The following is a 12,080-nucleotide window of genomic DNA, read 5'->3' on the forward strand; positions in this document are numbered from 1 at the left end:
CATGTGGAGCATATGCTAATATGACTAATTTGTACACAACATACATTGTGCAACATATATATATATATATAGCATCTGTGTGTGTGTGTGTGTGTGTGTGTGTGTGTTTGCCAGCAATGTCAGCTGCCAGCACTAGTCATTAGTGCTGCTGTGAACAAGTTGTGTACTGGAGCATGCAGCAGCCACTCACTTAAACTCAGTGTAGTGCTTTTCAACAGTAAAGGGGGTCATCTACGATGTCGAGTAATGGATTAATTCTCTTTGCTCCAATTTGCATTCATGCCTATTAAAATAAGTAAATATTGTGGCCAAGCAGGGATTAGATTAGCCTCAGGCGTGCAAATCCTTTTATATCATGTTTAAACTACAAGCCGTGACGCTTCACATTGCAATAACCTTCTTTGCAGAAATGAAGTGTTAATGGAGTCCAAATCAGATAGGAGGCCTCTTTGTGGGTTGGGATTCACAGTGGACACGTACCTGCTCACGCTCTGCTGTCTTCCTCAGCTTGTAGACAAATTCAGCGATGGCCACAAAGACAGAGAGCAGCAGGCCAGATGCCAGTACGATAAATATGCCACCCAGGTTTTGGATGCCCATGGGGCCCGTTTCTCGGCGCTCGTCATCCAAGCAGCTGCTCCCACTCCACCACTTCTCCCTCAGCATGTGTAGGCGTCCGTCCTCCATGATGTTCAGGATGGCTATGGAGATTTTGTCCCTGTACGGCGAGCCTGGAAGCAACATAAGGCCGCTTTTAGTTCTTTGGATGAAGCGCCAGCAGGATACGTAATGAGATCCATAAACACACACAGTGGTGGCACCCGGGCTGGTAAAAAAAAAAAGGTGCTGTGCAGTTGCATCCTCTAAGAAACCGTCCGTCATCGTCAAAAAGGGAAACCTTACTAAGGAAATACCATCCATCCATCCTTTTTCTATGCCGCTTATGCTCACGAGGGTCGCGGGTATGCTGGAGCCTATCCCAGCTGTCTTCGGGCGAGAGGCGGGGTACACCCTGGACTGGTTGCCAGCCAATCACAGGGCACATATAGACAAACAACCATTCACACTCACATTCATACCTAGGTGACTGGCTGGCGACCAGTCCAGGGTGGACCCGGCCTCTCGCCTGAAGACAGCTGGGATAGGCTCCAGCACCCCCGCCACCCTTGTGAGAATAAGTGCATTCCATTTTTGGTATTTTGAAACTTTTATTGCATAAAAAAAATTGTCATCGATTTTTCCATTATCCATACATTTTCTATGCCGCTTATCCTCACAAGGGTCGCGGGTATGCTGGAGCCTATCCCAGCTGTCTTCGGGCGAGAGGCGGGGTACACCCTGGACTGGTCGTCAGCCAATCACAGGGCACATATAGACAAACAACCATTCACACTCACATTCATACCTATGGACAATTTGGAGTTGCCAATTAACCTAGCATGTTTTTGGAATGTGGGAAGAAACCGGAGTACCCGGAGAAAACCCACGCATGCATGTGGAGAACATGCAAACTCCACACAGAGAATCAAACCCACGTTTGATATACAGTGAAAATGATGTTTTGCATCATTGGACAGCTACAATATTCAGAGATCATTCTTGGGATCTTACCAAGAGGGGTGCCGATCCCGTAGCCTTTCATGTCGATGAGACCCCCCACCTGCGTCAGGTTACAGTTGCGTCTGGTGATGTAGTCAATGGTGGCGGACTCCATAATGAGGGCATAGTCGGACTTGAGCACCCGCTGAATGCCGTCCTCGATGGACTTGACCAGCGATGTGCTGGGTTTGCTGCTCATGAAGGCCCACATCTTCTCATAAGTAGACACCTTAGATTTCTGATATAGAGTAGCACAGACAACCAAACATGACAAGTGTGAACGCAACCCTGAGAGTCGACCATTTTGTGTGTTTTCCAGCATGTGACCACTTTCAGTTTCTTATCCCCTTTAAGCCACATATGGACTTGATTCTATTTGCTTTGTTACCGGATTAGGCGACAGTGAATTAAAGCCAGGCACACGTTTATCCTCATGCTACTCAAGCAGCCATATGCAGCCACTCGATTCGTCTTGCATCAGGCTGTAGTAGCCGTTTTTTTTTTTTTTTTAATATCAGGTCACATTTGTGCCATGTCTAATCTTGGATAATTGCTGTCTAAAGACTGAGAGCCACTTCAAATCGGGGGAGATTGTGTTATACTCATACTAAGCAGTCGCTGCTACTGTTTACTTTAAAAAGGAGAATGTTAATATGAGGATGTGGAAAAGTGACAGTTTGGAGATATGGCGAGCGACAGATGCAAAGTTGAATGAGTTTTTCATCTCATCTGTGTTTAAGAGATTAGGAAGACAAGTTAGAACCTTGGCAAAGATAATGTTTGCAAAACAATATACAAAGAAAGAAAAAACAACATGATTCTTTCCTTGAGATTTTGTACATACATTGGATTCAAAAGTGGTACAATTTGGAGTTCAACCATATTTTTCTGGGACAACATGCCCCAAAGGTCAAACAAGGTTTCAACATAAACCACCATTTGTGACGTGAAACTACAGAGCAGTGAGCAGCTAAAAAAATTGAAAAAAATGACCTCATCACCTCAGGAAAAAAAATGTCTTGTGATAATAAATACATTGATTAATCACTTTTTCGCTGTCCAATTTTGCCGGCCTCCATATATCGCCACGTTCATTCATGCATGTCATCTCTCCCCTCCAAAAGGGGCAGGAAGAGCATTGGTTTAGTACGTACACTTTATAGTACAATACCTTTTCTTATGAGGCCACTACAGAAAAATACCAAGGCTCACAAATGGAGCAAGTGTGATGATAACCACAGAACAGGAAATTGAACTTGTGATTGCTCAAAGCACCTGCATGACTGCTCATTATAATATGAGAAATACCATTAATTAAATATATACACATTATAATTCCAGCAATACCTATAAAAGGCCAAAAGGGGTAATATCAGTTGTGCTTTTGCTTTTATAGAACACAATAATCCCGCAACAAGAAGGTTTACAGTTTACAGAATAAATATAACCAATCACAAATTCTTAATTGAGAAAATTCTACAGTACTTACGATTTGATATTCCCTTCAAAATAGGTTATAAATGTAAGACGGATCTAAACGTATGCAAATGCAAATACGCTAATTGTGTTTTCCAAAAGGGTGTAGACCATAGACCATAATCAGGCTTGGGTGCATCCCTCGGTTTTAAAGTCACAGTTCGGTTAATGTTTGGTACAATAAGAAAACAAAACATAAAACTGCTTAACACCAATGCATTCCTTCAATCTATGATATTAATATTTTTCATAATTCATACTATACCTTGAAGAAAGTCATTGTTGCGCCATCACGCACCACTCCGTACTCTATCTTGGTCTGTTTAGCGATGTCGTCTGCTGAGTCCGCCGGTGAGTCCATCCTCTCCACGGTGAGGAACGCCGCCAGGTTGGCCGTGTAGGACGATATGATGATGAGCGTGAAGAACCACCAGATCCCGCCGATGATCCTGGTGGACAAGGCTTTGGGCATCAGCTCAGAGCCTGTTAAACAAACAAGATGCTATTTAGCCTTTTTTCCCCTAAAACTGGACTTGGATCGAGTGTAGAAAAAAAAAAAAGACAATTGCATTCTTGTTTGTTTACAAGGCAGCGGAAATAATAATTGGCGGCGCTGATAGAGGAAATGAAGCCAGTTTGCAAAACAAACAGGCCGAGCTTGTAAAACTGTATCGCACCCGGAGATTTACACAAGAAATAAAACCTTTCCGCAGTTCCTAGAAAACCTGTGAAATTAAATGGATATATCTAGTGGAATTTACATAATCAACAAAAAAACATGATACTAAATGTGATAAACTTCAGCATAGACCAAATTACCCGATTGAGTCGAGAAGTATTTATATTATGTTACAAGTGGTGCCAAATGACTTCTATCTTTTCTTCATGTCACTCACACAGCAGTGACGTGACCACCAGAGTCTCAAAGGTTGTTAGCAAGTTAGTGAGTGACAGTGGAAGCGTTATTAACGTATTCGTTACCAAAGACATATTTATACACCTTTTTTAGTTTTTTTTGCGCTAGAGGCAAAAAGAGGTGATGGTGCAACTGCACAATAGAAGAGATCATGTTTGGTGAAGTTTTAAGCTGTGGTTGGTTGAGTGAGGGTGGTTGGATGTGGTGTTTTTATTCTGTGTAGACAAGGAATAATATTTGTTTTGTTGGGATGAGGTTGGAATCTGGGTGGTTAGGGGGGTTGCAATCTACCAGCTGCTATTTCACTGCTATTGATACTGCTTATACATTTTCTTCTCATAATATTAGGACGGGGGCTGCACGGCGTTCGAGTGGTTAGCACGCAGACCTCAGAGCTGGGAGACCAAGTTCAATTACACCCTCAACCATCTCTGTGTGGAGTTTGCATGTTCTCCCCCCGTGCATGTGTGGGTTTTCTCCGGTTTTCCTCCCACATTCCAAAAACATGCTAGGTTAATTGGCGACTCCAAATTGTCCATAGGTATGAATGTGAGTGTGAATGGTTGTTTGTCTATATGTGCCCTGTGATTGGCTGGAAACCAATCCAGGGTGTACTGCCCGTCTTCTCGTCCAAAGACAGCTGGAATAGGCTTCAGCACCCCCGCGACCCTCCTGAGGAAAAGCGGTAGAAAATGAATGAATTAATAATATTAGGACTGGCTGCACGGTGGAGGAGTAGTTAGCGCGCAGCCCAACCAGCTACGAGGCCGGAGTTCGATTCCCCAGTCGACATCTCTGTGTGGAGCGAGTGTGCTGTGGGCGAGAGGCCGTGTACACCCTGGACTGGTCGCCAGCCAATCACAGGACACATATAGACAAACAACCATTCACACTCACATTCATACCTAAGGTCAATTCAGAGTCGTCAATTAACCTAACATGCATGTTATGCATGGGTCGGGAATCAAAACTCAGCTTGATTCCCGACATATGGAATCAAATATGGTTTGTACTTTTAATACAATTGATACTAAACTTTTCCTGGTGTATGTTCATTGTTCAGCTATTTGCATTATTTTCTCAACATACTGGATTACTGTGAAAGCACCATCGTGTTATATACGACATGTCAAATCCTATCTGTATCCTTTTATAACATGACCCTGAACTTATCGCAATGTCCTGCCATGAATTCTATTACAGATTATATAAAGTAATTTTTAGTCCTATCAAAAGTCGGAACATAAGCGCCGCAAAACCCAGCAGCCTCGTCTTGTATGCATCTCCTCTGTGGAGCAATTCCACTTTCCCGATGGCTCGCTGACTGACGTTAAAGTTACTTTATATCTCATCTCTGACAACCTTTAAAATACCCTTGCGGTTTTCTCTGTTACTTTCCTGAGAAGATTTATGACAGCAATTGTGAAGAGTAACAAGCCCACGGATGGGGGTGGGCAGAGTGGCCCGCTCTTTAACCTCTCCCACCAAATTTGATTGCATTCGTCCTTTGTGGCTTGACGGAGGCACTGTGCGCTAACAAACAAGGGGAGGGACGCCGCCATCCCTTAATTCACTGTGACTGCACGGAGGGTGGACTCCCACGTGTGCACTTGTGCTGAAAAGCGCTGGAAGCGCTGGATTAAATTCCACACCGTTAAAATGCTGCTGTCAGCAGAGGGGAAGGTATACGGTATATATGGTGCCGCTTCGGAACTCTCGGTTAAATGTGGAAAGTACATCAGTCATCGGGCGGCAAAGGTTGTAAAAACGTCAATAGGTTTGTTCTTACAAGGGAGGGATGACAGCGGTGATGTTGGAGTAGACTAACGTTACGTCCATGGCTGTGACTGCTGGGAAGACTAAAAACTTGTCTGATTATCATTACTAGGCACTAATGCACAATACAATGGAAGACAGGAAGTGTAAACATGATGTTCCCTAATGTGACTTTGTTAAGCATGTTCAAAACAAATTAAGCCAATATCACTACCATTTGTATACGAGAGGGTTAAAAAAGTCACAAACATCAGGTGAATTTGCACAAAGTAGCAGTATGACAGATACCCGAACTTTACTCTGTATCAGAATGTAAACTCAATGAGTGGTATTGCATATCACTAGTAGCTATACAGTCACCTGCAATATAGCAGCATAAGGCACCGCTAATAAATTAAGGTAGATGGAAAAAACAGACCAAGGAAATAAAGCTGGAATAGGTGCAGATTCTAGAAAATCTAGAAAGCTTTCTGTACGGGTTATTGTGTGTAGCTGCTCTATAGGAGTCCTTACAAAGGGCCGAAAAATGATCATAATAAGGTCCCTTTTAACACAATGTTTTTACAGTTTTATAAAATGCATATCGTAAATACACATTAATGATGGTGGCTGTTCCCAAAAACACGATGTAAATACACATTAATGATGGTGGCTGTTCCCAAAAACACAATGTGGCAGCGAGATCAACACAGACAGCACCTTTTGTTTTGCCATGAGTTGAATTCAATCGTGTTTCTCGTCTCAATAACCAAATAACCAAAAATGGAGTAAAAGAAAGCTGAAAGTGTGACAACATTGAAGGGCGTCCGTGTTGATCTCTCTGTCTCATTGTGTTTTTGGGAACATTGTAACACTCTTTAATGAAGGGAGAATCTATTGTTTATCCCTTTCATTCATCAATTATTATGTGCATTTAGAATTGTTTTATGCAGGTAAAGCTGTAATTGGAAAACTGCAAAAACATTTTCAGCCAACTACTGATGACATCATAGACAGGTGACTGAGTTGACTTCCGGTTCCTGTTTCCATGTACTGGCATGCTAATAGGTTGTTAACAAGGACACATACATTAAAAACACAGTTGGACTCACACTTATCCTCACAAGGGTCGCAGGGGTGCTGGAGCCTATGTCAGCTGATTAGCATTAGCTGCAAGTTCTATGGAATTTTGTCCATCATCCACAATTCTTTAGTGAAACATTTCCTGCGTGTTCTAAGGAGAAAAAAAAACTACTTGCATGAGGGAGCTAACAATCCATGTAATGGGACCCACCTATTTTGACTAGAAAGCACTCTTAAAGGACCCCTTCCAAAAATGGCAACAATGTTCCATTTACACAGTGATTCTCAAATAGTGAGACGGGCCCCCCTGGGGTAGGGTGCAGTGGACCGTCAGGTGGGGCGCGTGAGAGGCAGGGAGTACTCACTACGAGTGCAAACCTGCCAACACGTATGAATTTGTCATACTCAGCATGCAATTTGACTCTCGAATACGCTTCGCTGCTCTTCATTTTGTTGCATTTCGCGGGTTTCAGTTTCGAGTTCAGTCTGTACAGTACAGATAAATTAATAGATATTATCATTTTCTCGATAGTATTTACTGTAACGTGACCTGCATATTAACCAAGCTGCATGGCAGGAGCTAACACCGAAGAACTTTTATGGCGTAGAGACGCGGTGCAAACCTCACGTCTCCAGTCATGACTTAGAAGTAACGTTAGCTACAAGATTTGCTGCTGTATCGACTGTGGGTTTGGGAAAGTTAAAGCTAGGTTAAATATAGCATAGCTAGTATAGTAGAACGTTGTGGCAATGGGCTGAAAAGTTGGTCAACTAGTGGATACTGACTCTCAACATCGCTAGGAAGACTCCGTTCAATGCACACTTGCTCTCAACATTTTTTTTACCTGAGTTCTATGCTGAATTTACCAACTCAACAGGGAGCGTGCTGGAAGATACAGCCATCCCGTCAGGTAGCATCCTGTTTTTAAGGCGTTGAATGGGGCTGGCACCCAAATACATCTCGGACTTCATCCAAATTTACTCTCCAGCACGGTCACTGAGGTTCGAGGGCCAGCTCCAACTTGTGGTGCCTAAGACGAGACTTACGACCAGGGGGGACCGAGCCTTTTCTGTGGTTGGCCCCAAACTATGGAACTCTCTCCCCTCCCAAGTAAAAAAAGGCCCCCAACATCGAAAGCTTTAAGTCTCGTCTTAAAACCCACTTTTATTCTCTGGCTTTTAACTCGGAGTGAGTTGTATGGTCCTGTGTCTTTTAGTTCTTCGTTTTTATTTTTTTATACTTGTATTGCTTTGTTTCTTGTTTTTAATATTTTAATATCTATTTTACTATTTTATTTCTTAAATGATCTTTTAGTTTTGGATTATTACTTTTTATTTTTACTAGTCTGTGCAGCACTTTGGAAACTCTGTTTATAAAATGTGCTATATAAACAAAGTGGATTGGATTGGATTTATTAATCTCTTATTTTGTTCATGAAACATTAGGCAAAACACTACGTAATAAGTATTAAAATGAAAACCTCTTTGGAAGGTGTGTTAATAAAGAGCGCTACGGGAGGACTAGGTTATTCCCACTACCTGCCAATTTTTCTCTATTTAGAACACACACAGAAAAACGAAAGATGCGTGTTCATGTTTTCCTCACAAAAAAGTGATGTTTTCCTTTGATCCGACCCAAATAACTTTGAAAAGGAGTTAAAAAAAACAAACATTTATAGCATCCGCATGTCCTTTGTAGTCATATCACTTTGCATGGAAAAAAATTGAGCCAATTACATACAAAAAAGTGCTGCATTGTTTGGTGATTCAAAGGGAATGCTGTGTTATTCTTTGCTATTATGCTAATAAAGGGAGGATCCAAATCTTGATGCTAATCAAGGATAAATGTTTGACATTGCCCCCAGTGTCCAGTATCCCAAAGCTACCTTTGTTCTAGAGTAAAACAAGTCATGGTGGGGTGTCCTTTGTGTGAGCTAACTCTTCTACTCGTAGATCACAGCATAGAAAAAGGTAAAAATTGGTCAAAACATGCACCCCGTCTGTGTTATTAATTTTCGGACAAATGTTGGCGCTGTTATTAAACACCACAAGTTTGACTCTTGTAAGTCACAAGTCGCCGTATGAGCTCCTATGTGTTGGCTACGTGTAAAAATGAATAAAATCACAAAATATATACACGTAGATCACACTCATTTTCAGACCCGCAAAGCTTGTAGGAATACAAATCGCGTATGTCGCAAATATTATGTGTACATTGGCATGGCACATGATACACGGTGGTGGTTGTCATGCCATGGATGCATGGCAGTGTGTCCGACATTAATGCACCTTACGCGGCCACGGCAGGCGGCTTGTCCTACTGTATACTCTGGTTCTTCTTGTCATTCATTCATTTTCTACCGCTTTTGGGGGTGCTGGAGCCTATCCCAGCTGTCTTTGGGCGAGAGGCGGGGTACACCCTGGTCAGACCCCAGACTGGTCGCCAGCCAATCACAGGGCACATATAGACAAACAACCATTCACACTCACATTCATACCTATGGACAATTTGGAGTCGCCAATTAACCTAGCATGTTTTTGGAATGTGGGAAGAAACCGGAGTACCCGGAGAAAACCCACGCAGGCACGGGGAGAACATGCAAACTCCACACAGAGATGGCAGAGGATGGAATCGAACCCTTGTCCTCCTAGCTGTGAGGTCTACGCGCTAACCACTCCGCCACCGTTCCGCCCCGTAGGAAGCCAATATGTCCGTATTGCATTTGAAGTGAGCGGGCTAATGCCCACACACGTACGTTCCAGGGGATAGTGGAACGTACAACAGCCTTACATGAACTATACCTAACACGCACTCGAATGCTACATCTACGTAAATCCGATCTTCTTTTATTATGCTGATGTACGTGGATTGAACGAACGTCGAAACCTTGCGGAGCATATGGTAGATTCTACTACTTTTGTTCACATTTCCTTCACAGGAAATGATCAGACATATGTTTGTTGCTGAGTGCGAGTCACATTTGAAGTACTGAGCGTCTTCTGTGTTCCTCGTGTTGTGTATGACACCTCACTCCCACAGACAAGCTGCTCGTTTTCTTTTTTTCTTCTTTTTTCCCTTTTTCCCCTCAAACACAACCATTTGCATTTTAAACACGTCAAGGAAATGGCTTCCGTCTCAGCTGCTGTCACCGCGTTTGGCAGGCGAGCGCAGGAAGAAGCCTTGTTTATGTGACACAAATAAAACTCACCTATGAGTGAAAACTCGCACACTTGGTGTGTCTGTCTATCTACAGTATCCATCTTTCCAACCCATCCATCCATCTGGTGACTAACTAGCTCATTTGGTAGCGATTCTTCTCTGTGGTGCGTTCAAAGCCCTGCATGCCTGCACCGACAAATTGGCAGAACCGCTGTGTGGTTACATGGCAGTCAATGAACAGGAACCTCCAATGTGTTTTTTGCTATCCACTGCACTGACATACAAAAGCCTCCTCCTTGGTTTGTTTTGTTACTCTGAGGTTAAACATTTTATGACTGGACAATTTTGACTAGTGACGACTTACAATGTTAATTTTGTTTATCTTTCCACTGAAAGTTTTATTGAAAAAACAGACTAAGATCCACAGTATGGATATTTTTAGCAGCTTTTTTTCACTCGGTCTTATTGAAATACATGAAAATTCAATTTATAACCTAGAAAATAATTGTATAAAAAATATATAATTTAAATAGGGCTGCACGGCGATCCAGTGGTTAGCGTGCAGACGTCACAGCGAGGAAACAAGGGTTCAATTCCACCCTCGGCCATCTCTGTGTGGAGTTCTCCCTGTGCATGCGTAGGTTTTCATGTTTTTCGTGTATTCCTCCCACATTCCAAAAACATGCTAGGTTAATTGGTGACTCCAAATTGTCCATAGGTATGAATGTGAGTGTGAATGGTTGTTTGTTTATATGTGCCCTGTGATTGGCTGGCGACCAGTCCAGGGTGTACCCCGCCTCTCGCCCGAAGACAGCTGTGATAGGCTCCAGCACCCCCCACGGCCCTTGTGAGGATAAACAGTAGAAAATGAATGAATGAATATAATTTAAATTTTTCATAATCACTAAATCCACGATTATGAAAATAATTAATACAAAGAAGACAATGTAAATACACCTACTAGCCTTTTTTTTTAACAATTTTAGCCATGATCATTGTTTTATCAATTTCCTCAAACAGTGACTGCTAGCATCTGTTTATTCAACTGCAGAGACTACGTGGCAATTCAATATAAGGCATTTGTTTGAGGAGAGACCTTTATTTTTATTAACTTATATTACTGTATTGACCTTAATATAAGCCATACAATAACAGTGGCATGTAGACAAGTATTAGTGATGAGAGAGTGTGCCGCTGTCTCACACACACACACACACACACACACAGAGGGAGAGCGCAGCGCAGTCCTTCCAATGCAGTTTCTCTCCCATACTTGCCATTTATGCATTTGAAAATTGCGGAGTTTGTTAGCACTAACAATTCTCAATTATGTATACCACACTCCTTTTCAGTCACTATGACACATTTACATTACAAAGTCATTCTGTTGTAATGACTTGCACCCGACCCAATCTGCTATGAAGTTTCACTCTCTATTCTTCCTCCATATATCCAGACTCAAAAATATAGGGTTCTGGTTCCTCATTTGTCTAAAAGTAGACGGTGGCGGCAGCTCTCATATCTACCAAGATTTGTAGTATCAAACAGAAGCGATTGATACACTACTGTTATTGAAGGAAGTAACGCCACATATGAAATCAATGCACCCAGGAAATACTTTTTTTTTATAATAATACTGTAGGTATTGCATGTTATCATGAATGTATCTATTAGTATATGTTAATAGAACATTTATAAAATGATATAGGTGTGTTCCATGATGTGCATTGTTAGCTTCCTGAGTGTAAATACACCCCAAGAGCATACTGGGCCATCCATACTGAACTGGAGTGATATTTCCACTACTTCATCCTGGTCCCCGCTGGCCTGCACTCACATTTAACCCTCCAAACATGGCCTGTTTGCTTGCACTATCACTTCTATTGATGCTGTTTTATTGCTATTTCTCAAACTTTGTGGATTATTTCTAGTAAACAATAAAAACCCTGCAAGGAGCGATCACATTACGGTTATTTTTAATATACATTGGACAAACGTGGTACACTATTGTAAAGTATAACATAATATTAACCTTGTATTTGCATGATTTTATTCTCTTTTCATCTTAATCACAAGTGAGGCATGTGAATA

General features: G+C 42.0%; 1 protein-coding gene across 1 annotated transcript in view; it reads right to left on the reverse strand.

The window, feature by feature from the left end:
- grik3 (glutamate ionotropic receptor kainate type subunit 3) overlaps positions 1–12,080 on the reverse strand; it is a 131,004-nt gene that overhangs the window by 6,753 nt on the left and 112,171 nt on the right. Inside the window, exons 13-15 of the mRNA XM_058054178.2 lie at positions 3,341–3,558; positions 1,612–1,837; positions 481–731 (exon numbers count right to left, since the gene is read on the reverse strand). Coding sequence (XP_057910161.2) covers positions 481–731; positions 1,612–1,837; positions 3,341–3,558 — 695 coding nt within the window. The remainder of the gene's footprint in view (positions 1–480; positions 732–1,611; positions 1,838–3,340; positions 3,559–12,080) is intronic.

Source organism: Doryrhamphus excisus, linkage group LG5 (genome assembly GCF_037039965.1).
Source record: "Doryrhamphus excisus strain RoL-2023G ecotype Guam linkage group LG5, RoL_Dexc_Guam_v1.1, whole genome shotgun sequence".
Taxonomy (NCBI): Eukaryota; Metazoa; Chordata; class Actinopteri; order Syngnathiformes; family Syngnathidae; genus Doryrhamphus; species Doryrhamphus excisus.